General features: G+C 30.7%; 1 protein-coding gene across 2 annotated transcripts; it reads left to right on the top strand.

Moving 5' to 3' along the window:
- The first annotated feature begins 255 nt into the window (after positions 1-255).
- LOC115880090 (zinc finger protein OZF-like) lies at positions 256-26,390 on the top strand. 2 transcript variants are annotated; one of them, XM_030897220.1, is made up of 7 exons: positions 256-484; positions 590-854; positions 919-1,191; positions 1,245-1,428; positions 7,088-7,302; positions 7,364-7,599; positions 25,970-26,390. In XM_030897220.1, the coding sequence occupies exons 1-7, from the start codon at positions 353-355 to the stop codon at positions 26,114-26,116; spliced, it is 1,452 nt and encodes a 483-aa protein (XP_030753080.1). In that variant the 5' UTR covers positions 256-352; the 3' UTR covers positions 26,117-26,390. The 2 variants fall into 2 exon arrangements, with proteins under 2 accessions (XP_030753080.1, XP_030753079.1); XM_030897219.1 differs by having other exon boundaries at positions 590-869; positions 25,970-26,389.
- Positions 26,391-27,780: the final 1,390 nt, after the last annotated feature.

Here is a 27,780-nt window from a genome sequence, read left to right as displayed (position 1 = left end):
AACACATAATGTATTTAAGAAAACAGAAGAAATATTATATTATCTCTATTACACCTCATACAAAGGAAAATTATTCATAATATCAATACGTAGTTTATTAACGTAGTTTTCATGTAGTTAATGAAAGGGAAAAGACGTAGTTTATGAAGAAAAACTACACGTAGTTAATCAGGTAAATTACTTTAACTACTTCCGAACCCTGGACATAAGTCGCCAATGTCTAATGTCAACTGTCAACATGTCAACAAACTTAACCTCAGAGTTTATAGTTGATTGTTTTCTGAAACTATTTGCTTTTTGTTTTAAAAAAACAAATAGAAATGGAATATTGCTAAAAAATAAGTGAGCTAAAATGGATTCAGACGTTAAAATTGAATCCAAAGATTTTCCTAATATATGCCGGGCATGTTTAATTAACACAGATCTTAAACCTATCGTAGAAACTGATCTTGTAAAAATTTTCACGAGCATATCTGAAATACAGGTATATTGGCTTACTTTTACTTGTATATAGGCTCTAGTATTCAAAATATTGTTGCGGAACTTCTGTCTAATTAAAACTTTTGATTAAAATGTTTTTTATTTTAAGATTCATGAAAACGACAAACTGCCTGGAAATTTTTGTATAACTTGCTTAAATTATCTTCAAGAAATTTATAAATTTGCCGAATTATGTAAAGCAAATAATGATATATTAAAACTGGTTCTTGAATCAGAAGGGAATAAACTAAACAATTTAGATATCAATTTGGAGCCCTATAAATGCGAATATGATAATGATTATGATGATGTTAAGCCTGAAAGTGATGATAATGATAGTTCTTATTGTTTGCCCTTAAAAGATGAAATAAATGGTTCTAAAGATGAGGGTAACAAATTTCTGTCAAGTTAATCTAAAATTTACTATTATGCTTTTAGATGATAGTGAAGATGAAAAGCCTTTTAGAAGAAGAACTAGAAAACGTAAGAGTATTTATGCTGAACCAAAATCTTTAAGAATATATAAAAGGAGAGGTAGAAAACCAAAGGTTGAAAGCGATGATGATGACAAATCGAATAGTGTCATACCTGTTTGTAAATCATGTGGTACTACATTTACTAGCAAAACTAAATTGTGTTCACATTACAAGGAACACGAGCACTGCAGGCCAAAAAACTTTAAATTGTATCAATGTGAAGTATGTCAAAAAGGTATTTTATTTTTTTTTTTTTTATTATAAAATCTAAAATCTTCATATTTTCAGAATTTTCGACAGCTAGAAGGAGAAATGAACACATGAATATACATACAGGAGAAGTTCCATATATTTGTTCTTATTGTGGTAAAGGGTTTCAGTTGTATTCTGCTCATTTTAAACACGTATATACACATCGATTAGCATTAGGTGAAGTAGAACTTAAACCTGGTTATACTGAGAAAAGAGTTAGGTAAGCAAGCAATATAAAAAAATATTGATTTAGCTGAGAAAAATTTAGTATAAATATTCCTGATTTTGCTGAATATTAATACCAATTGCATTAAAAATGTTATAACATGCAGGTTCACCCTTCTACCATCAACCCATATTTCTTAATAGTGATATTAGTAATTCAATAATTTTAATTTAACATATTGTTTTTAGAAACTGTTAGAATTAGAATACCTTAAATTAAAATAAAAAAAATATATATATTTTAGGTCGTCCTTGCGTTTTACCACATAGATTGTGTTGAAAACATATGTCAAGACATGAGTATTTTGCTTTTCAAAGGGACTGCCTTTGAACCAAATAGATTTTGTATAGATAAATCGAATTTTTTATTTATTGACATGTATTTTTTGAAGTTCTTGGCACTTCTTGGCAGCCAATTTTAGAATGACTCTTTAGATAAAAGGATTACTCATAATAAAAACGTCTTTCGAAAATAAATATAAATCCTGTATTTGGCAAATTACAAAATCCAGTCTTGCTAAAGAAAAATAATTTTTTACAAAACTGTAAAAAAGTGTTTAAAAGAAATCCTTTTTTCTATTTTACACGGGACGTAAATATATTATAAAATTACTCAAAAATACTTAAAAACACCAACTTGGTCTCAAAAATCGCTGCCTAGTTATGCAAATTACAACTTTAAAAAAAAGTAAACAATCTAAGAGAAAATCAACTTTGACGTTGCGCCTAAGCCAAGCAAAAAAATATTGTTGTTTAATCATGTCTCTGGTTTATTGACAATGACACAACATCAATCATAGATTTTTTGATACCTTATTTTTTCGATTTATTAATTCCTAAAAAAATTAAAATGACCTCTGTGCGACATCAGGAAAAAAAACTTTTTATTTTTTGTTTAATTAAATGAAAAACAAAAAATCCGGCGACGACAGTTTTTAGAAGAGGCAATTAGCTATCTTTTAGTAAAAAAAGCAACTTTCTAGAGCAAGTTGTTACTTCAGTAGAGACGACACAGATAAACATTAGCATTTTATATATGTAGATTATAGTACGAGAGCTAGCAACGTCGGGAAAACAAGTATTTTAAGAAATCTGTCTCTTTGTTATATCTTTTACTATGCTCTCTGGAACAGCGTGCGGACCGTCTGGCTGCCGGTAAACGTTGCGTTCACTACTGCGCATTGAAAGGAGATTCTATATTTTTTATTAGTCTTAAACTAAATTCTACTATTGAATATAAACCGAGCGAGTCTCTATAGCCACATATTATTTCAGATTTTTCATTAAGACAGAGAAACTAAATTAAACAAGGATGCATTTGGTCCCTTTAAATCACCGATTTAAAAGGACCGAATTCAAAACGCATGCGAATGATCAATGGCTCCAACACAACAGCTGTGCGATCGTGCGACCGGATAAATACAAATTTGCGACGAATATCCTTTTTTTTCGGAGTTCAAATCGAAAAAAAAACAAGAAATGCGAAAAGAAATATGATTAGAAAACGTTTTTTTCTTTTTTCGGCGGCATAGCTTTGCCTTTGTTGGCATTAGTCATCTTTGTCGGCATTAGTCATTTATTTTTTCTTTATCCATCTATATCGTATATTATTTATATAATTTTGTACCTTAAAAGTTGGTTAATTAACTTTAATTTTAATTTTTGTAAACCAGTATCTTTTGACATTATCTCTCTGCAGTACTAAAATTTATTATTTACCTATCGTGTGCTGCTATCTTACAGATACTCCAGTTTTTGGTACCATATAGATACAAGATGATATACAAACTTTATTTGTGGCTAATACAACTCCCTGGCCATAATCTCTGGCAAACTGGCAAACACTTCCCTCGAGTTTTCCTCCACTTAATTTTAAAAAAACACGAAACACACGTAATAACACAGTCCAAAGTGCAAAATGCAAAATATTTATCATTTCTATCCAAAAAAATCCTTTATGGGTATTTCGCCACTGCACTGCAAGAAAAATCTACAAAATAAAATAGTTATTTTTTGTAAACACTTCTGTGTTAAACCTAAACGGACGCTGCTTGTCAGAAGTTGTGTTTACAGTTATAAAAACTTGCCTAACAAAGAAAAAAATGCTTAACGTTTCGGAAAGTTTTCTCTTTCCGTCGTCGGAATAAAAAAAATATAAAGAATAAAGAAAAAAACTATTTAAAATATTTAAATTGAACTATTCGAGAACACTTTACTTTTTAAAACAGATACGTCTACCACAGTCTACTTGTATATGACGTCTACAAGAAACCGTTGACGTTCTGTTAAAATGACATTATATTAAGTTAAACTTCAAAATTAACTATTACTACCTGATAACAATTACTTAATAAGGTAAAACCGAAAAGCCCAAACTTTCTGTATGATTATTTTCAAATTTTACGTATATTATGTTTATTTATGTTATGTTCTTTAAAATCAAAGAAGCGATTGCCATACATTACTAACATCTACAGATGCATGAGCAATACATTTATTTTTATTAGATTGAATTAAAAAAGCCTCTTTTATTTTTCTTTTAGAGGCTATCGCTTCTTTCATTATAATTTTGGCGTTATTAAAATTTATTCTGTGCCCTGTGTCCCATGAATGCTGACAAATCTTAGATTTGTGAAAATCTCCCTTTCTTAAATAATCTTTATGTTCTTTAATTCTAACATTTAACGGTCTAGATGTTTCACCAATGTAATTTATCGCATTCACAGGGTATTTGGTATATTACATTTTTTGTTTGTTCTGTATTCATTGTTTTTTTTCTATTGAAAATATAGCACAAAAATTACCTTTAGAACACGCGGATGAATATCGTATTAGGTCAAAAATTATTCTAGAAAGACCTTTAAATTTAAACCTAATATTAATAGAGAAGAAAGGTTAGCTATTAAAAATTTAAAAACACACAAAACAATTAAAATATTATAAACAGACAAAGGTAATGCTACAGTAGTTATAGATTTAGACGAATATAATAACAAAATTACAGATCTTATAAATAACGGTAGTTACACAAAACTTTCAAAAGACCCAACACCAACTATTGAAAGAAAAATATACAGAACTTTATACAAATACAAACATATATTAACAGACTTACAACGAACATTATTAACACCCCGTTACAGTAAACCACCTCATTTATACGGTTTACCGAAAATACACAAACAGGGTATACCTTTTAGACCTATAGTCAGTAGTATAAATTCTCCATGCCATCCGTTAGCAAAATTTTTACTAGACATATTAAATCCGATTGCAAATAACACCGATTCATACATTAAAAACACACCACACTTTATAGAAAAAGTTTCAAAAATTAATATAACACCTAACAGTTTAATGGTTAGTTTTGACGTTGTTAGTCTTTTCACTAATGTGCCGGTAGATAAATCACTTAAAATAGTTAGAGATAGATTAGAACAAGATACACATTTAATAGATAGAACAAAATTAAACATAGATAGTATTTTGGAATTGTTGACACTTTGTGTTAAAACTACGTATTTCCAATTAAATAATGATTTTTTTCAACAAGTTTTCGGTATGGCAATGGGATCACCTCTCTCTCCTTTGTTAAGTAATATTTTTATGCAAGATTTTGAAAATAATACAATAATTAGTTTTTCAAAAAAGCATTTTTTTGAAATTCTGTAATATTTCTGTAATATGGCTGCGTTATGTATATATAAATATATAATTAGCTAATTTAAGTGAATTTCATAAATGATCGGTTTACTACAAGTATGTATATTATACATACTTGTATAATAGTATATAGTCACTTACTGGCGAAAAGTTATTAATTATTTTACTCATTTTTGACCGAGATGTACCGCACGCTACACAATCAACTATTTTACAGTCTTTTTCGATAAATCGTAATAGTGTCACTGTTAATTTAAGTTCTGCCACAATTTCCATCTAGATTTACTACCTTTATACAACTATCAGTAGTAGAATAAATAATAAATAACATAAAATAAGCTCAGTAAAGACTGACAAAACCACAAAATTTCAAATCAAATTCAAATGTGTCAAATGAATCGTCAAACAGAACTGTCATTGATCCCCACCCTAGAGTCCTTTTTCCGCCCACCATGAATACATGGATAGCATTATACTCCTTCCTTAATCTTTTTATTCAAAGTTGACAACTCTCAAAAGTCTTAAGTCGAGTTCATACGCATCGGCGTCCGATTGTCGTTCATCGTTCTGTCAAACCAATAATATTGAAATATGATCTGTCGTTTTTGAAATAAACCAATGAAACTGGTTAAAAACATCAAGAGATGACGCCATGACGGATTTATATACAGGGTGGTCCGAACTGTATTCCGGAAACTTCGGCAGCATATTCTGCAGATAAAAATAAGTAAAAAAGTTCGTATAAATGTATGTCCTAAAATTTATGTTTTTTAAATGTTTCAGAGATAGAGGGTGTAGAAGTTTCATTTTTATTTTGATTTTTCCCAAATAATTTCTGTAATAACGTTAATATTTGGATCAAAATTGGTGTCTAGGAGTTTTTTGATATGAGAAATTTGATTTTGATGTCAAAATGACGCCTACTAGTGGAGAGCGTCACACCTACATGTGTTTTAACTGTTTTGAAGCGTAATAACTTTTTGTCCGTACCTGTATAAAACTACCGAGGAAAAAAATATATATCTCTGTGAGTTTTTACGTCAAAAATATCTCTTTGTAAAAATCGCTACGAGCAACCGTTCTCAAGATATTTAGAATGGAAATAGTCAATACGTGTCAATATTGACGAAAAATAAACACTTAAGTAGATGGTTATTTTCAATGAAATAATAAATTTGGAAAATTTGTATTTTTTTAAATTAATCATAAATTTTTCTGCGAAAAAATGATGAAACAGTTTCTGTTGAACTTTTGGCCCCAAAACACTTCAAATTTATGATTTCAGTCTAATAACTAGTTACTCAACATGTTTAATTTATGTCAATGATGACAGATATGGATTATTTCGATTCCACCTTATTACACCATTATTTCGATTCCGACCTTTTTTAGGTAAAAAAACGTCGTAAATGTATATTTTTTACTCAGTAGTTTTATACAGGTACGGACGAAAAGTTATTACTCTTCAAACCAGTTAAAAAATACGTAGGTGGCGCCCTCTACTAGTAGGAGTCATATTGACATCAAAATCAAATTTCTCATGTCAAAAAACTCCCAGACACTAATTTTTATCTGAATATTGACGTTACTTCAGAAATTATTTTGAAAAAATTGAAATAAATATGTAACTTCTACACCCTGTATCTCCCAAACTAAGCATTTTAGGACATACATTTATACGAACTTTTTTACTTATTTTTATCTGCAGAATATGCTGCCGAAGTTTCCGGAATACAGTTCGGACCACCCTGTATAAACCCATCCACAGTATTAACTTAAAAAATATTAGAAACTTTTTTAGTTAAATAAATGGATTGATATGGACGTCATCTGCTTTTTTTAACAGAGTATATTTTAGCTGCTTTTTGCCGTTTAGGGAATACCGAGCAATGTCACAAATAACGGTCAGCGAAAATTTACGCTGAATGTCAGGTGCTGTGTTCCCTGAACGAGACCAATGGTTTTAGACAATGACATGTCATTGGTTTTAGACTAAACTTGAAATGTGATTTATGTCCCAAAGTGTTTGCAAGTAGATCTGGTTTTGCAAATCATCAGCTTATCCACCAGGGAGTGAAAATACAGTACAGAAAGCGTATCAAGGAAAAAGAAACTGGACCAAAACTGAAAAATTTCCTTTGCAATTACTGTGCAAAGAGTTTTAGAACAAAAATTCAACTTGATGGACACATAAGGGGTCATACTGGTAATTTTTATTTATTTTTGAGATTTTAAATTAATTTGCATTACAATGAAAAATATTTTAGGAGAGAGGCCATTTAATTGTAGTTATTGTCATAAGTTTTTCAAAACCAAAGCAGCTTTGAAAACTCATGAAATGAACCATTTAGGCACAACTCCGCAGAGGTTTAAATGTGAAACTTGTAATAAACCATTCTCACTTAAAGCTCATTATGAAGTACACTGCAGAACTCATACTGGAGAAAAACCATTTGAATGCCATTTCTGTGGCAAATGTTTTAATTATAGAGGAACATGGAGGGTAAGATTGTTTGACAGAAACAAAACTTTATATTTCTATCACACTTTTTTGAAGTGAAACTTTTTTAATCGCGTTGGTAGTAAAAATCCGAGACCATAACACACGGCCATGACGCACGAACTAGAGAAAGGAAAAGTGGTAACCGGCAGTGTTGCCACAGCTACCCCTTTATCAAACAATTTAACCCCGCTATCTGATATGCAATTTTCAACTGAAAGCGTTGATGAGATGGATCTTTACTTGATTTGCTTTTCTATTCGCACTCACATTTTTAAATGAATCACTGAATTATTATATTTCACTGAAAAAATCACAGGTGGTCATTTTTTGCCTATCTTTAATCTACAGGGTTGTTCACCACATACGACACGGAGTATATAAAGTTATATTTTTTTAAATGTAACACCCTGTATATTATTACATTTTTAGTTTCTACGATTAAAATAAAGGTAAATTTAATTAAGGTTTACCGCACTTTAATCTTACCGTTTTTGAAATATTTTCAATTTTGTGAAATTGCAGTCAAAACTTCATTTCTCCAAGGGTATCAAAGTTTTTAATACTAAATATTTACTGAAGTTTATTTATTGATCAGTTATTGTGTTGCAATAATAAAAATTATACTACCTTATACAGAGTGTCTAAAATTTTATTTTAAATAATTACTAGATTTAAACGGCAATAACTTGTTTAATTTAAATGGAACATCCTGTATATTTTATGAGAATCAGATGCACAATTTAATTGTCTATCAAACTGTATTATACCATTTTTTACCTATCTCTTCAAGTTTCCGTAGAAAATTCATTTTCTTGTAATTTAAAACTCATTTATCAATATACCCATGGAATACTGACATTTTAGATTATTTTTAAAGATGTGGCAACTTTTTAAAGAGTACAGATACCAATATTGTCGATATACTTCGTTTATTTCATTAAAAAAAAATATAAAAAACTGTTTAAATATTTGTTAAAGAATGATTAATATGATTCCAGTATTCCAGTATTCGAACTACATTAACTGAACTGTTGCGTTGATTTATAATTGCTCCAAATACTAAAAAACTGAATTTTGTATGTGTATTAGGCAATGTGGTAAAAAGTAACACCTTAAAAATGATATTTCATTTTTTGACAAAAGCTTATATTTATAACAACAGAGACATTCATTTTCATAACTTATTATTATATTGATTTCTGATTCAAATCCACATCTATTTAGAATAATTTATTAACTAACATAATTAAGTATGTAATTAATTAGTATTTGGGCGGAAATAATGGTGGTATATTTAATTATAATGGTATATTCTTTTATAAAGATTTACATAGTTCTCTTCTTGCATACAAATGGGCTAGTAATATTATCATTTTGCTAAAAACGATAATATTACTAGCCTGTACATTTTGTACATTTGTCGCTTTAAAAACAATTTAAAATGTCAATATTCCATGGGTATATTGATAAATGAGGTCTAAATTATAAGAAAATGCATTTTCTACGAAAACTTGAAAGGATAGGTAAAAAATGGCATAATACAACTTGATAGCCAATTAAATTGTTCATCTGATTCTCCTAAAATATACAGGGTGTTCCATTTAAATTAAACAAGATATAGCCGTTTAAAGCTAGAAATTATTTATTGGAGAAATGAAGCCTTAAAATTTTAACTGCAATTTCACAAAACTGAAAATATTTCAAAAACGGTAAGGTTTAAGTATAATAAACCTTAATCAAATTTACCTTTATTTTAATCGTAGAAACTAAAAATGTAATAATATACAGGGTATTCTATTTAAAAAAATGCAACTTTAATATTTTTTATTTATTTGGGACACTCTGTATCTTGTAAAAATATTTTTAAATTGTAGCTCTAATAGTCCTTCAACGAACCCAAAACTCACAATTTGTAAAAATCTATCATTTAGCTACAATACTCCGTGTCGTATGTGGTGAACTGCCCTGTATACATACGATCCAGCCCGACAAATATTTATCAAGATCTTTGTAAAGGCCATTATGACGCTGTTAATATCAAATTCTTCTATCCTGGGGCGCCTGCTTTAACTACATATTTTAGTATAATTATGAAACAAATAAAAACGAACGTTCCAGCCCAACAGAAATTAGATTGTCATTACAAAGGTCACGATAACAATGTTTTTTATTAAAACTAAAAGAATTTTGGACTTCCAGTGTCTTCATTTATTTTGCTTACACAACGTTTCGGTCAGGAGTATCACTGACCGTTATCAAGTGTGATCTCTAATGGTGCGTTTAGACTTGAGCACGCACGAGCTGAGCGTGCGCGCATGGCATTCGTTCGCGCTCTCGGCTCCGTTCAAATTATAACTTATTTTCCGACGAATGAAGTGATCCATTTGTGCGCGCACAGCAGAGTTGTGTTGGCGAAAATAATGAACGACCAAGAAATAGTCGAGGCTGCAATCATTGTTATGCACAGCTTAATTATTAAAAAGGAGAAAAATCGAAAACATCGTCGCTGGTGGCAAACCCAAATTTTTATAAATCGATATAATTTACTGCAACAACTGTGTCTGAGGAGGGCTTTGAGCAGTTCAAAAACTTTACAAGAATGACCAGACCCGACTTTAAATATTTACAAAATTTAATAACACCAAAAATTACGAACAAAAGATACAAATTTTAGAATAGCAATTTCATTAATATCGACATATTCAATATTAATTTTATTTACAAGATCTTACCATGCGTTTTTTTTTTATTTTTTAATAATACAAAGAATGTTTAACATCCCATAATAAAAGTAACTTTTCATATTCTTCAATTAATAATAACGAAGATTCATTGATGCACTCCATAATTTTAATAAAGAAAACGAAAAAAAAATCACTCACGCACGCACGAACGCTGACAAAACAAATTGCCGTTGCAAACTGAGCGTTCGCGCACACATAAAATCCCTTTGAGCACGGACCATAAACCGACACCAGACGGCTCACGTCCGCGGCGGCTCGCGCACAGACAGATTCAGAGTGAGCGTGTGCGCACAACCGTTTACACTTGAGCACTCGCGGAGGATCAGTGCGTGCGTGCTCAAGTCTAAACGCACCATAAGAGCGCTTTCACACACGCCGGCAAAATCAGTGCCGAAGACGGCGCCGGCTTGGCCCACGTTCCGACAGTTGTATTTAATTCTAATTGTATTTTCCGGTCCACGACTATTTTGCCGGATCCGAATATACACTCAGATACAAAAAAAAGCAACGGAGATATTTTTGGTCAAATTTAAAGTGTTATATTTTTGTTATTTTTAGCCCTATTTTCATAATTTTTTTAGTAAACTGTATATAATTACATCAAATTTAATTCGTTAACTCAGTTTTTTATAAACTTTAGTGATTGGCATATTATACAGGGTTAATCGTGGGGTTGTTTTTTTACCTTAACTTTAAAACCATCTGTGCAATAATGTCGTTTGTAAATTTTCCTAAAATGGAATTTTACGGTCAGAACCGTGTTTCCCGAGCATTTTGTTTGTTGGATCATGTCAATACATGCCTTGGTTAATTTTTAAGGGCGAAATGAACTCGCCACCAACAATTTACCATTTTTTCAATTGAATTTTTTTTCAATATGACAAGGCGGCTTTGGAGATTATTATGAACTATAAACCACTATGAACCCTAACTTTAAAACACCAAATCATGTTCGACGTTTGGGAAATGCTTGGCAGGAGGGTTAGAGATTGCGAAGCGCTACCAGCTTCATTAAATGAATTTAGCTTGGTCCTTAAAGAAGAATAAGAAAACATAACGCAATATGATATATGCACTCAAAGTCTCGGTCTCAACGTTTATACAATGTTAAACTGTTACACGTGTTTCGCTCATATACGAGCATCATCAGACCTAACAAGAAAGAACCTAAATAAATAACAAATAATAAAAAGGTCGTCATAACTTACAAATTCAATTAAAATTAATCCAAATACACGTTCACATTTTACAATTAAAACAACACTGAGACGAGGCTGAAATGACCGGCAAATATTTGTCAATAAAAAACAAACAGGAATAAAAAATCAAACAAAATCAAAAATAAAATAAAAAATAGAATAACCCAGCGGGATTTGAACTCTAGGCTCCCGGGTGGGAATCAGAGATCAAAGCCACTAAGCTACCATACTACTGAAATAAAGATTCAGAACTCAACAATAATACACGGTCGAATTAATCTTTCAGATTATTGAAAATTAATGTTGGTCCGAAATTAAAAATGTCATTCAGGCACACAAGAACCGGACTTTTTTTAGCTCTAGTTATTTCCATCAACTCCCGGGAGTTTATTCTTTGAATTGTAGCGAATGTTAAGCGGTTTATGTGGGGCAATCAGGTAGAAAGATTTCCACCCGAGTACAGGAACATCTGAGCCTTGTCAATAAATACAGAAATTCGGATATAACTGAGACTAAATCGGCTTTTGCGAACCACTTATTAGCCACAGGTCACGATTTTTCCATCTCAGAAAAAAAATTACTTCAGTAGTGTGGTAGCTTAGTGGCTTTGCTCTCTGGTTCCCACCCGGGAGCCTAGAGTTCAAATCCCGCTGGGTTATTCTATTTTTTATTTTATTTTTGATTTTGTTTGATTTTTTGTTCCTGTTTGTTTTTTATTGACAAATATTTGCCGGTCATTTCAGCCTCGTCTCAGTGTTGTTTTAATTGTAAAATGTGAACGTGTATTTGGATTAATTTTAATTGTATTTGTAAGTTATGACGACCTTTTTATTATTTGTTATTTATTTAGGTTCTTTCTTGTTAGGTCTGATGATGCTCGTATATGAGCGAAACACGTGTAACAGTTTAACATTGTATAAACGTTGAGACCGAGACTTTGAGTCTTTTTTCTACTTTTTTAATTTGAACCAGGTCTCTTTGAGAAAAATGGATGCCTTCTTTAAATGATATATGCAGATGCAGCCTCAATGACAGTATGAACGGACGTATACAGGCAGTTATAACAGCAATACAGCATACAATGTATTAGGGTATTTTTTACAATTTCTTTTTTGTTAGTATACTCGATGCATACCTACAGATGTTTTCTTTAATATCGTTAGTTCTGTCATCGTTATTAATGTTTATTAAAACGAGGACTGTATCTTAGTAATTAACGGTTATTTTAAGTGTAGAATTTGTGTGTGTGTGTGTGTGTGTTTTAATTTAGTGTAGAGTATCCAATGCAGCGTAATATGACGTTATGACAAGTCACCAAAACCATCTCGTCATATTAAAAAATTACATAAAAACGTAATGATAATTGAAAAAACTGCAAACTGATCGTAATCAGTTCATTTCGCTCTTAAAAATTAACCAAGGCATGTATTGACATGAATCAAAATTCAAAATGTTCAGATTCTGATCGTAAAATTATATTTTGGGAAAATTCACACACGGAATTATTGCACAGGGTGTTTTAAAGTTAGGGTAACAAAAAACAACCCTTTGATTAACGTATAATATGCCAAATACTAAACTTTATAAAAAAACTTAGTTTACGAATTAAAGTTGATATAATTAATATACACCTTGCTAAAAAATTCATAAAAATAGGGCTAAAAGTATAGAAATATAACACTTTAAATTTGACCAAAAATTACTTCGTTGCATTTTTTTTTTGTATCTGAGTGTATGTAGAATGTTTAGGAGGGGAGTTAATCACCGCGACCTTATAGATCTATTATCTGAGTGTATGCGAAGGAGCTAATTTATTTATATTGCAATCGATTTCAGCTCCGGCATGCGGCACCGGCACCGATTTTGTCGCCGTGTGTGAAAGCTACATAACGGTCAGTTATACTTCTGAGCGAAACGTTGTGTGAGCAAAATAAATAAAGAAAATTAAAATCCGAAATTCTTTTATTTTCAATACCGAATTATTGTCTACCACATTCAAAGTGGCGTTTTTTTATCCAACAGTATTCGTCTGTTTAGCCTTTGCTTGGATGTTTTGGTTCAGAGTTGTAAGCTTGTCCTAAATATTTTAAATTCTTCAGAAGATGAGTATCCATCTTCATACAAATAATATTAATGAATCTGATATTTTGAATGCCATTTGATGGAGAAATAAATATATTTAGGTACATAAAACGGGAAAGACGGAAAAAGATCAGAAGGGGAAATTTATGTAAATAAATTTATATACCACGCAACCGTGGTACATGTAAGAAATTCTACGAAAAATAAAATTATAGATACATTTGATACGTTGAAGATATGATTCAACGTTACACTGTCGAAAAAAAAGTATTTTAAAAGACAAAAAAAACTAATTAACACCCTACATATTATTTTTGAAAACAATAAACCAATTTTTAAAAAAGATTAGCTTGAATTAGATTACGATCAAAAGTTTTAAATTAGTTTTATTAAGAAAAGGAGAATCATACTATATAAAGTTATAACAAGTATTATACAGGGTCCGCCAATAGTGCGTCGGGTATCTGTACTAGAATAAAAAATTTGGGAATTTTGTTTAAGCGCAAACCTAAAGAAGGTACCAGGTTGTATTTCAGGAAAATATTTTAACTTCGATAGGGTGGCTCAAAAAAGTGTGAGTGGATCGGGATGATGTTTGAAGTGAAACTTCTTTTCGTCATCTTACGGCCATGATGCGCGAGCTAGAGAGAAGAAGAGTGATAGCGGCAGTGTTGCCATAGCTATCCCATTCGGGGTAGATCTACCCCTTTGTAAAACAATTTATCCCCGTTATCTCGTATCAAGCTTGATGTGTACTGTATCAAGCTTGATGTGTACCAATATCCTCTGGTTGTGAGCTAGAAAGTAAATTTTCACTAGTAATACCACTAGAGGTCAAAAAATTTCCGGATTTAATTTGACCTCGTGTGGTATTCGGTAAGAAAATTCAACACCAAATTGTGTTAGATACATACATGAACAGATTCAGTTTGTCTTGTCACCAATGGATTCTTAGCCTATAAACTGTTGATTTCTACTGATTGTAGTAGCTCAAAAGTGCCATTTTAGGACCTAAAATATTATATTCTTTCATTTTATAGTTACTTATTGGGCTTACTGCAAGTGGTAGAAAATCATAATTTAAAAGGTTTTTCAGGACGCTGGCGCTGCATGAACAGATTTACAGCGCGTCACATTTTTGGCAGCAATTTAGACCTTTAAATTGTTGACTTCTACTCGTTGTAGTTGCACGAAAATACCATCTCAAGACACAACACAATATATTCTTTAATTTTACATAAGTTTTGAGTAACTACAAATGGTAGAAAATTGCTTTTTTGCATTTTTATTAACTTTTCATAAACGCTTTATTGCTATGGAATTCATAACCAGCGCGCAGCGTCAGTCATAAAAGGCTGTGATCATCGTATCAACAGTTCAAAATATCAGAAAAACTCGCGTTTTGTTGTAATAAAGAATATTGTGCAGCTTGAAAAACCAACAAAATTCTTTGTTTTAAAAATGAATCGGTTTGAAAATCATACTACATGCAAAATATGCGTGAAATAGTCTGAAGTAATGATCAATCATCGTGCGATGACTTATTACCCGCATTAATAGAGGATTGTGGTTCCTACTTCAAGAAAGAAAATTTGTTTCGAATTGTTCACGAATATTTGCATCTAAACTACTCAAAATTCAAAGTGCTAATTGGAAAAAAAGGCGAATAAAATATATATATATATAGATTTATTAAACCGCTTATACGAGCCCAAAAACTACGTTGCTTCATTGGGCTCAGACCCGATTTCGACATTTCAGGCCCGGGGTCGGGTCTGAGTACGATTTCAGTGGTTATCGTCTAGAACGGTTTCCCCACTTCCCCTGACCAAATTTCAGCTGGGCCTGAAAAAATGGTTTTATGTTTTTTATATACGATTGGGGGTACACCGGTATTGTCACGGGCGGCGCCACCTTCGACATTAGTATAAGTGTATAAGCCGATTTACGTTGAATCGATGTATTCAGACCCAAGAACCGGCAACACGGTAACGCAAACTATTAAAGGGAAACGAAGATATAGCCGTGTTATATTTGGTAGAAAACAAAATGCTCATACTCTAATTAGAATATTAAGAAATTCAGACAAAAAAAATGAATATAAGTATTCTTTTAAAATTATTCCTACTAGTTTCATTTAAAAATATGAATAATTTACGGTCTAATCTTTTTTTTGAATTGCTGTCATCACCGGATTTGTAGAAGTAACTAAACTTTTATTGTCGAAACCGGTCGTTCGGCTAATAAATATTAGAAACAAAATTATTTCGATCGGCGGGTTAAAAATTGTACGAGTGCCTAAAATTTATTTCGATACTATTATTTCGTTGTAGAAGTACCTAATTTTTTTTTCATCTAAATGGATCAGCGATCGTCGCGTCGTATCAAAGAATTGTAGGAGTAACTACAAATTTATTTCGATGCTGTGATTTCGCTGTAGAAGCACCTAAAATTTTTTCGTCTAAATCGATCGTCGCGGTCGCGTCAAAAAATTGTACGAGTACCTAGAAATTTATTACGATACTATGACTTCGTTGTAGAAGTATTTAAAAATTATTTTCATTTAAATCGATCGTCGTATACCGGGTGCGTCTCAAAAGTGGTTCACCCCTACAACTTTTTTTATTTTGTCAGATAAAAAAACGAGTTTTGGTATGTTAGTATATAACATAAATTAGGATTGATTGACGTATTCAATTGTTTTTGGTCACTTCCTGTTTCACCGGACTACAACTAATGACTATATGACTACAACTTTTTGATTTTTAAATGACACCCCCGGTATGTTTTTTACATTATTCGATAGAAAATCACACTCTGAACAGAATGGCATATCATAAATATGTCAATTTTTGACATTTTCTCATATGATTTATTTGTAACATGCGGTTCATAATGACAATTTAACTCGAGTACCAAATTGTGGTACCAAATTAGTCGTAGAAAAATGCTTTTTCCAAATATGCTAACGAGCCACCTTTGTTCCGTTTGAAAAAATTGAGATATGATTAAAAATTCGATTTTGATATTTTATAACGGGCCCGGACAAGACACGAAAATAATTAGACTATCAAATCTATTTTTCCAAGGCTCCTTGATTAACAATTAGCGTTTTTAACACATCCATGGCACTCTATAATAGATAGAAATTTAAAATACGATTTTTTTAAGCGAAAATGTCAAAAGTTGACATATGATATGTTATTCTATTCAGAGTGTCATTTTCTATCGAATAATGTAAAAACATACCGGGGGTGTCATTTAATAATCAAAAATTGTAGTCATTTCCGGTGAAACTGGAAGTGACCAAAAACAATTGAATACGTCAATCAATTCCAATTTATGTCATATACTAACATACCAAATCTAGTTTTTTTATCCAAAAAAAATAAATAAAAAAGTTATAGCGGTGGACCACTTTTGAGACGCACCCGATATAAAATGACAGCAACCTTCATTTCATAGCCATCGCTGCGCTGTTTTTTTTTTCGATTATACGGTAGCTAATCAGTATAATAATTAATTTTATTAGATTACTACTTTCACTAAGATCTAAAATAGTAATTTTAGTGTAACAAAAATGTTGATTGCTACAAGTAATACGTTGTATATTCAGTTTACGGCTGGATGCTATCTACCAACACCATATAAATATGACAAACACGTTCTATGGTTGCATCTCTATAATATATGTTCTACCTTCTATATCTATGTTTACTTACTATGTATTCGAAAACTTAATTTGAGTAAAAAAATATATGGTAGTATAATATTATTAATATTAATATTCATTAATCGCAATATGAATGAGAATAGTGGGTAATTACCGAATAGTGCTTTCTTTTAATCACAATTCTAATAAATTGAACTTCAAAGTATGTGTTTCCCAGAAAAGTAGGTGGTTCCCAGACTATACAAATAGGGAAATCCCAGAAGTCCATGCTTTTAAACATACAAATTTACGTAGAAGTACCTAAAAATGCTTTTCGTCTCAGAAAACAGATCGTCGTATCAAAGAATTGTACGAGTACCTAGAAATGTATTTCGGTACTATGATTTCGTTGTAGTAGTACCTAAATTTTTTTTCGTTTAAATCGGTCGTCGTATTTGTGTTTTGACATTATTCGATACAAAATTACACTCTGAGGGTGCATCCACACTATCCTAAAAACGGCGTAACGGCGTGACGACCTTGAATCGATTTCCAGTAATTCAATTGGCTGAAGTTTTTGACAGATGAATTTGACAGATAAAATTTCTGACAGATGAATTTTTCAGCCAATGGAATTACTGGAAATCTATTCAAAGTCGTTTTTAGGATAGTGTGGATGCAACCTCAATAGAATGACATATCAAAATATGTCAATTTTATTTTTGACATTTTCGCATATGGTTATACATATACAGAAGTACCTAAAGTTTGTTTTCATCTAAATCGATCATCGTGTCGTAAAATTGTACGAGTACATAAAAAAATTATTTCGGTACTATGATTTCGTTGTAGTAGTACCTAAAGTTTTTTTTCGTCTAAATCGATCGTCGTTTCAAAGAATTGTACGAGTAAAATTTATTTCGTGCTATGATTATATATATATATGATTATATATATATATTACTATATTTTTTTCATCTAAATCGATCGACGGGTCAAAGAATTGTAAGAGTACTACCTAAAGATTTATTTCGGTTGTATGATTCCATTGTCGAAGTAATTACATCAAAGTAATTACGATCATCGTATATATGATAGTGACTGTACGATAAGGCCGTTTTGTATGATATTTCTCCCCACAGGAAAAAGTTTACACAAAAAGGTACCGTATGATCGAAAAAAAGCGGCGTCCAGTTGGCTTGGGTATGACGATCGATGACATTCCCCATATAATTTTACATATAAAATGACAGCAATTTTCATTTCATAGCCATCGCTGACGCCGTTTTTTTTTCGATCATAAATATGATAGTATTCAGTTATTTCACAATAATTAATTTTATTGCATTATTTCGTTCAGTGAGATCTAAAATAGTAATTTCAGTGAAACAAAAATTTTGACGACTACAGGTATTCTTTAAACTGTTGCTACACACTACAGTAATACGTTGTATATTCAGTTTACGGCTGGATGCTATCTACCAACACCATGTAAATATGACAAACACGTTTTATGGTTGCATCTCTATAATATGTTCTATCTTTTATGTTTACTTTGTATTCGAAAACTTAATTAGGGTAATATTTGATAATATAATATTCTTAATATCCATTGATTGCAATATGAATGAAAATAGTGATTTATTTTAATCACAGTTCTAATAATTTAAACTTGAAAGTATAGGGTTCCCAGAAAAGTAGGTGGTTCCCAGCCTCTACAAATAGGGAATTCCCAGAAATTAATACTTTTAAACCTACACTTTTTTCCTACTTTACTGCTACATGAATTTTATCAGACGCAGAAAATTGAAATTATTAGATTTATACTTTTAAAAATTTTATTTACAGTCTCATCCAAACTGAACTCGCCAGATTAGAGACCTTATATTATTTATATTTTTAAATAAAACTAATAGAAACAATCTTTAAAGAATGCTTATTTTCATTTTTTTGTCTGAATTTCTTAATATTCTAAATAAGCATCTTTTTTCTACCCGTCTTACCCACAGTGCAAATTTTTAAATTGCCGCCCTCGTATCTGTATGTAATAAAAAAATAAGTTAAAATAATTCTTTATAACAAAATAGAAAAAAGGTTAATGATAAATACACACATACATACATATGATTCCAAAACACGGCGTCAAATTACCTTAGAAATGACAGTCGTCGGAATCGATCGTCGTGTCAAAAAATTGTACGAGTACCTAAATATTTATATCGATGCTGCGATATCGTTGTAGAAGTAATTAAATTGTTTTTTGTCGGAATCGATCGTCATGTCAAAAAATTGTACGAGTATCTAAAAATTTATTTCGATGCTATGATTTCGTTGTAGAAGTAGCTAAACTTTTATTCTTTTAAAGTATAAAGATAATAAACGGGGTTCTCTCCATCATCACATTAGTAAACACTTACAAAATCTACTAAACGAAATTGATAATGCATTGTAACTTGATTATGCTTATTACAAAGAAATTTAAGTTTTAAAGACATTTCAGATAAAAACGCTTTCGTACAGATGCATTTATAAGACAGAATATATCTAATACTAACAATAAGTACAATAATATTCACTATAGCAGAAATGCACCGTTTTTACTTCTGCACTGTCATCAATTACCGCGTCAAAAGCTCCGTTCGTCTAATTCTAATATAAATATTTGAGAATTAAAAGCGGCAACGTCGTGGGTCTGGCGAAAACGAATAAACCTCTATTTTTTATATAAATGGGACAAATTAAACGGTCCAGCATCAGGGCCTGAAGGCATCGCTTGAACATTTTTCGTCCGATATACCCCGGGTCTGACGGCCTATCTTAAACGTACCGGGTCTGACTCCGTCGATTTAATAAATAAATATATATATATATATATATATATATATATATATATATATATATATATATATATATATATATATATATATATATATATATATATATATATATATATATATATATATATATATATATATATATATATATATATATATATATATATATATATATTTTTGTTTCGTTTCTTTTGACCTGTATACTATATATTTTTTTTGTTTTCACTCTGGCTTTAGGTCGTTGGGGTTGCAAAGATGTTTCTAGATTTTGTTCATTTTTTTTTTATTTTGTGACGACGTTTCGACAGTATATGTCTTTTTCAAGCCTCTTTAAGTACATAAAAACAGTCAGTTAAAATCAATAAGATAAAATGTCAAACTAAAAGGTCTTACCTTGAACGTAGATTCTTACAGAGTTAATATTTGTTAAACTGGACAACACAATAACACATATTAACTATTGTTTTTAATTGTTTTTGGACATTACACTTTACTACGAGCACGTACGTATTTCCTTGCAGATCGCTCTGTATAAAACACTTTTATCGGTTCAATACCCGATGTCTACTGTGCTTAGTTAGAGGATCGACAGATATATTTTGCTTAGATTTTTTAGGTCTTTTTTATCATTTACCGCGTTTTTGTTTTTTTGTATCTCCACCATTTCATAAAATTCTCTCTTTTTTTGGTGATTTTCTGTTTTTAAAATTTAAGTTTTATTAAAATCGAATGTATGATTTTCTGTTGACACATGATTTGTGAGGGCGGTCGCATTTTTTTATCATACTTGTGCCCTTTCAGTCTATTTTCTAACCATTGAGAAGTTTGTCCTATGTAAACTTGGGAGCAGTTCGAACATGGAATTTCATATATAACATTGCTTCGTTTGTTTAACGGTGTTACAGATTTTAGTTTAGAGAAATTATTAGCTAACAAGTTATGTGCTTTATGACAAATCGTTATATTATACTTTATTTTACTTTTTTTCTCAATTTTCTATCTAACCATCCAGCTAACCAAAAAAGATCGGTGATAATTGGCTTGGCGGACAGATCAATTCGTCTATCCGACCCAGAATATAGAGATGCTGCAATAAAAAAAGCAAAAAATGCATTAAAAGAAAATAACCATCCACAAAAACTAATAAACAAAATATTCAAAGATAGACTCCAAAAATTCTTAAACACAAAAAAACAATCAAAATCAAATAGAAAATAAAAACATTAAAAAGATACACGATATATTGCGCTCCCCTTCGTAAATGGGTTGTCTCAACAATTACAAGGGTTACACAAAAAGTATAATATAACGATTTGTCATAAAGCACATAACTTGTTAGCTAATAATTTCTCTAAACTAAAATCTGTAACACCGTTAAACAAACGAAGCAATGTTATATATGAAATTCCATGTTCGAACTGCGCCGAATAGACTGAAAGGGCACAAGTATGATAAAAAAAATGTAACCGCCCTCACAAATCATGTGTCAACAGAAAATCATACATTCGATTTTAATAAAACTAAAATTTTAAAAACAGAAAATCACCAAAAAAAGAGAGAATTTTATGAAATGGTGGAGATACAAAAAAAACAAAAACGCGGTAAATGATAAAAAAAGACCTAAAAATCTAAGCAAAAATATATCTGTTGATCCTCTAACGCACTAAGAACAGTGGTAGACATCGGGTATTGAACCGATGAGTGTGTTTTATACAGAGCGATCGGCAAGGAAATACGTACGTGCTCGTAGTAAAGTGTAATGTCCAAAAACAATTAAAAACAATAGTAATATGTGTTATTGTGTTGTCCAGTTTAACAAATTTTAACTCTGAAAGAATCTACGTTCAAGGTAAGACCTTTTAGTTTGACATTTTATCTTATTGATTTTAACTGACTGTTTTTATGTACTTAAAGAGGCTTGAAAAAGACATATACTGTCGAAACGTCGTCACAAAATAAAAAAATGAACAAAATCTAGAAACATCTTTGCAACCCCAACGACCTAAAGCCAAGAGTGAAAACAAATATATATATATACATATATATATATATATATATATATATATATATATATATATATATATATATATATATATATATATATATATATATATATATATATTTCATTAGACATTTAATTCAGTCCAATCCGTCCTACATCCAATCCGTCCAAGTCCTACATTTTCGCCATTAAGAAGAAAGGTCCAAAGAATATAGAAAACATCTCAGCTTTGTAGTTGAAATGTATCAAAATTATCATGTAAACAAATAAAAACCAGACTCTCAAAAAGATATTCTGTCATTATAAACGTCAAAAAACTTCCAGTATAATTCGCTGTTGGGTGCCCACAAGGAAAAAATTTTCACTAAAATTTATCCGTTGCCATGGTGATTTGTCAAAAAACACGTTTTGATTGGTTAAAAATTACGGGTGTGGAATTTTCATGCATATTTTTATCGATAGCATCTAGCATCTAGCTCATTTGCCAGCTCAGAGTTAGAATGATTTGAGTTAGTTACTGGCGTTTTCATTGAAGGACACTGTCATATTTATTTCATACCAACTATTTTATAATCAACGAGAATAGTCGTATAATTCAATAAAATTACTGTAAATCACTATAAATAATGAATAATGAACAAAACATTTAAACAAAAACAGACCACACATAACAAATTGTTGGTTAGTAGTAGCCTTGTTTATATATTCTTAAAGTTGCTCAACCGACTAGACAAAATGTGCTACCAACTGGAGGACAAATCGTGAACCTTTCGGGGCCGAGTCAAAAATATCGATTATTTTCGTTATTTTCCTCAGAGTAATATAATAATATAGCCCGGGTTTCTACGAACTTTAATAGTGATCAGCTGACTAAGAAATTGACACGAAACTTTTATTTTATTGTAAATTGTGGATTATTTTTGCCTGTTATTTTAAGAATTCTAAACCGTATTAACAAAGAAATTATTATTTACATTATATATACATTATTTATAATTTATGATAATGCTAATTGCTGTTAATTAATATTTAAAAAAAAGTTACATACTGTTACGTTTTTCGTCGGTTCCGTGTGGATAGAAAGTCACAATTTATTTAAACACTAATTAACAAAAACAATAACGATAAAAGACTTATAGAACTATTTACAAACGATTTATAACTAAGAATTTATTTTGAATTTTAGCGCGTCAACTGTATATTTATAACTGCCCTCTGTAGGCCACAGCCGCCGGCTTTTATACCGACAGGCAGGGTTCGGAAAACTACATGTTACTTTTAAAAACTACATAAACTACATTACATGTAGTTAATGTAGTTTATGTAGAGGGTGTAGTTTATGTAACCTATGTATGTAACTTTCAAATATCAAAGGTTTGAGGTGAGGTTATAAGAAGTTGAAGCTTTAAAAACACATAATGTATTTAAGAAAACGGAAGAAATATGGCTTTAAATATAATATTTTCATCATATTATCTCTATTGCACCTCATACAAAGGAAAATTATTCATAATATCAATACATAGTTTATTAACGTAGTTTTCATGTAGTTAATGAACTGGAAAAGACGTAGTTTTGAAGAAAAACTACACGTAGTTAATCAGGTAAATTACGTCTTAATTAACTACTTCCGAACCCTGCCGACAGGTAAAGAACACTAGAATAGTCCATAGATCGTTAGGTGCGTAGAGAAGGTTTTCGAATGTTCTCGTATGTACTAGTCCATTCCAGTGGGACTCGATTCTTCTCGAACGAATGAATCATTACCGTGTCTATTCTTTAATGCGATGTTAAGGTCATCTGAGGGCGGGACATATAGTTAGGTTAGGTCGAGTTCACACGGGTCCCCAACAATACCTATTTTAATTTGATTTAATGCAGGTTTATAAAAGAATCATTTCATTCTTAGATTATTTTATTCTAAATTGAGTGCTTTACGAATTTTACGATATTTTTTTTTGAAAACATAAAACTTTTTACATTTTTGATGCCAACTAATTGGCATGATATTATTGGTATGGAAATTAGCCAAGAAAGAAAAAAATTGGCTATAACTTGTAATTTTTCGAAAAAAACATATTATACCTATATCGCTAAAAAGATTAAAAAATGGCGCTTTTTATGAAGTCATGGCCAAGTATGGTTTCCATTTAAAAAATAACATGTTTGTGTCATATGTCAAAAATGGCATGCTTTAGGGAAAAAAAACAGAAAACACAAACTCATTAGGTATGTGATTACCTACAACTTTTATCTGAAAACTTTTTGTCTAAAATAGATTATAATTGAATTAGGGACAAGTTTTAAAATAGCAAAAATTTGTTTTTTTTTTCGAAATATCTAGTAAGCCTTGAACTTCTCCGAAAAATCCGAAAGGCGCATATTTATGACCCCACAAAACTGCAATTCTTTTCCCATTTAACCGACTCTCTATCTCCAGTAGTTTCCGAGATACCCATAGAGAACATCGTAGGAAACTCACCCTGTATAGTATTTAGAAACTAACTATTATTATTATTTGACTAGATTAATTTGATTAATAAGACTCGATTAATTTATTTTAAAATAAATTTGATCAGATTTTTTTCGTATATTCTACTACCAGAAAACCAAAATTATATGATAACGCACTTTTCAACGAAGTTGAAGGAAGATATAGTGTATCTATCACAATACTTAATAGAATTACTACAATTAAAAGAAAAATAAAAAGAAAAAATACCCAAATACCTTCACCTACTACTCGTCTACAAAATAAACGAATATAATCTCTTATAAAAACACTACACAACTACTTCTTGTATTCTACACTGAACAAATTATCAAACTTACTAATTAATCAAACAAAAAGAAAAAATAACCAAATTATCCCTTCACCCTTCACCTACTACTTAACTACAAAATAAACTATAAAAATACTACTAAACTATTTCTGGTATTCTACACTAAACATTATAATTAAACTTAATAAAATTAATCTAATTTTACACTACAACTACAAAGAAATAATAACATTTTTTAAAACTAGAAGAAACAGAACTTCGATACGTGCGACCAGTATAGCGGACAAAGAATATAAAATACTTTAAAAATGTGCATTCAGAAAGAAAAATATCTCGAAAATTATCTAAACAAACATTTTTTTTTTCTTATCAGTGAAAAACATCGGGCTCGTCGGCCTTGCTGAATTTGTCGGGTATTTACAATGGTCGAATTGTATAATTACCAGCTTTTATAGCATATCTAATAGATAAAAAGTATCTGGTCGATTAGTAACCAATTGGCACAGTCCGAAAATTATCGATTTTTATTTTCTCTGTTTTTATTGGTCGCTTCAAAATTCAGAGTAACAAAAAATATTTTTCTGTAGTAAAAGACTGTGAAATACGCCCCGCCATCTGGTGCTTTACATCCATAAACGTCTTAGGTTGAGCTACTTTAAAAATTCATATACAAGGGTAGTAGTCAGAGATACAGATGTAGTAGTATTTTGGTTTAATGGCCACAGCAGCCAGGGCTATCCGGCTGGGTAACGAATTATCGTTTTTTAATAAAAATTAAAAAACATTATACAATTATAAAGCTAGAATAGTATATGATTTTATATTAACTCTAATTTTTTTGAAGTTTATAAAAATCATTCATAAAAAAAATATATATATATCCTTCAAATCCTTCAATTTAATAGCTATTAGTAAGAAGTTTCACTTCAAATATGCGCACATAGTGCACACACTGTTTTTTTTTAATAGAGTGTTGAAAGTATTGTTTCAGAATTGTACATTCTTCTTTTTGAAATAACAAAAAACCATCCGCATTACGGTGAAAATGAATACCTGTTTTAATTTAATTTCCAGATTCACCTTAGGATACATACAGGTGAAACTCCTTATGGATGTCCAGTTTGTAATAATAGATATCACGATAAGAGCAGTTTGATTAAACACCAAAAGAAAAAAGGACATTTGGGTGAAGCTATAGTAGAAGAAAAATTATTATTTTGATAGAGTGGACTAACTGGATCAAATGATCTGTAGCAGATTGTGTAAAATGGAAACTAGTTAAATTTTCATTTATGGATTTTATGCCAAGGTCATATCTGTGTACCAATAAATTTAGTAAAATTTTAAGTGAAGTGGTGATGTATGTACACAATTTTCGCATTGGAATATTCACCGTAGAGATGAGCAAAACTGCGATTCTCTAATCGCAATTGAAACTGCGATTGGGATTTTTAAATCGCAGCGACTGTAACCTGCGATTGCTATTTTAATATTTACCAAACCAAATGATTGGTAAAAAAATGCTTTTTGGTTAGGTTAGATTGGTAGTTGGTAAAAAAATACCGAGGGTGTCATTTAAAAATCAAAAGTTGTAATCATTTCCGGCGAAACAGGAAGTGACTACAGAAAGTACTAAACAATTGAATAAATAAATAACTGCTTCAGTCTGATGAACTTAATGCAGAGAATGAGCATATATGTATGGTTTCTTGGGCCTTAAATTTCTGCTTCTTGTATTTTGTTTAAATAACTATTTATTAATTCCTTTCAATATAAAAACATACAATATTTTCATATTATGGAATCGTCATATAGTATTGAAGATTCAATAAAAAAAAATTCAAAAACAATCAATCCTAATTTATGTCATATACTAACTAACATACCAAATCTCGTTTTTTTATCAGAAAAAATAAAAAAAGTTATAGAGGTGAATTACTCTTGAGGGTGCATCCACACTATCCTAAAAACGGCGTATCGGCGTAACGGCGTAACGATCTTGAATCGATTTCCAGTAATTCTATTGGCTGAAATTTTTGACAGATGAATTTGACAGATAAAATTTCTGACAGATGAATTTTTCAGCTAATAGAATTACTGGAAATATATTCAAGGTCGTTACGCCGTTACGCCGATACGCCGTTTTTAGGATAGTGTGGATGCACCCTGAGAAACACCCGTTATAATATTATGATCGTGACCCTAGAAAAATAATATCCTTTCTATAAATAAATAATATCAAAGAGAAAATGCAATCGCAGTTTACGATAAAATGCTTCAATAGACCACAAAATTACATTCGCACCAATCAATATCGCAAATCGCAGCTCCTGAAAATTCAGACTCGCAGATAGAAATCATCGTGCCGATTTACAAAATTACAATCGCAGCAAAATCGCAGCTAGACTAATATTAATTGCTTAAATTGAAACTCGCAAATAGAAGAAATCGCAATTTCCTATGAGAGCCAATCGTAGGTTGCTATTGCGATTTTAAAGTCGCTGCGATTGAATCGCAGTTCGCGATTTCTTGCTCATCTCTAATTCACCGTGATAACGACAGATGTGGCCCTGGCATTATAGATAAGTTGAATCTTTCATTTTAAAAATGATGTGTGTAGAATAAGGACATGGTATGGTTTTTTTTATTTTTCATATGGTAAAACGAAATTAGTATTTTCTAGTCAAAATTTATCCAAGATAATGGATATGTTCAAATGAATATAGCCTGAAAAAATAAAATATAATATTTTAAACACTTTATATTAATGCAGAACTTGTCAAAATATACAGTTTTGAACAGGGGCGGATACAGGAATTTATTTTAGGGGGGCCCAAGTAAAAAGTAATGTAGTATATGGTTTTTAGGGCGCCATTTTTAACCCA

Source organism: Sitophilus oryzae, unplaced genomic scaffold, assembly GCF_002938485.1.
Source record: "Sitophilus oryzae breed Bouriz unplaced genomic scaffold, Soryzae_2.0 scaffold_1614_pilon_pilon, whole genome shotgun sequence".
In the NCBI taxonomy this organism is placed as follows: Eukaryota; Metazoa; Arthropoda; class Insecta; order Coleoptera; family Curculionidae; genus Sitophilus; species Sitophilus oryzae.
Note: the sequence above shows the minus strand (reverse complement) of the source record. Positions and strands in the feature narration are given on the sequence as shown.

Bases quoted from the DNA above. Each gene is read 5' to 3' on its own strand.
- LOC115880090 (XM_030897219.1), top strand. From the start codon at position 353: ATGGATTCAGACGTTAAAATTGAATCCAAAGATTTTCCTAATATATGC. The intron at 485-589 runs GTATATTGGCTT...TTTTATTTTAAG, and splicing joins CGAGCATATCTGAAATACAG to ATTCATGAAAACGACAAACT. The intron at 7,600-25,969 runs GTAAGATTGTTT...TTTAATTTCCAG, and splicing joins ATTATAGAGGAACATGGAGG to ATTCACCTTAGGATACATAC.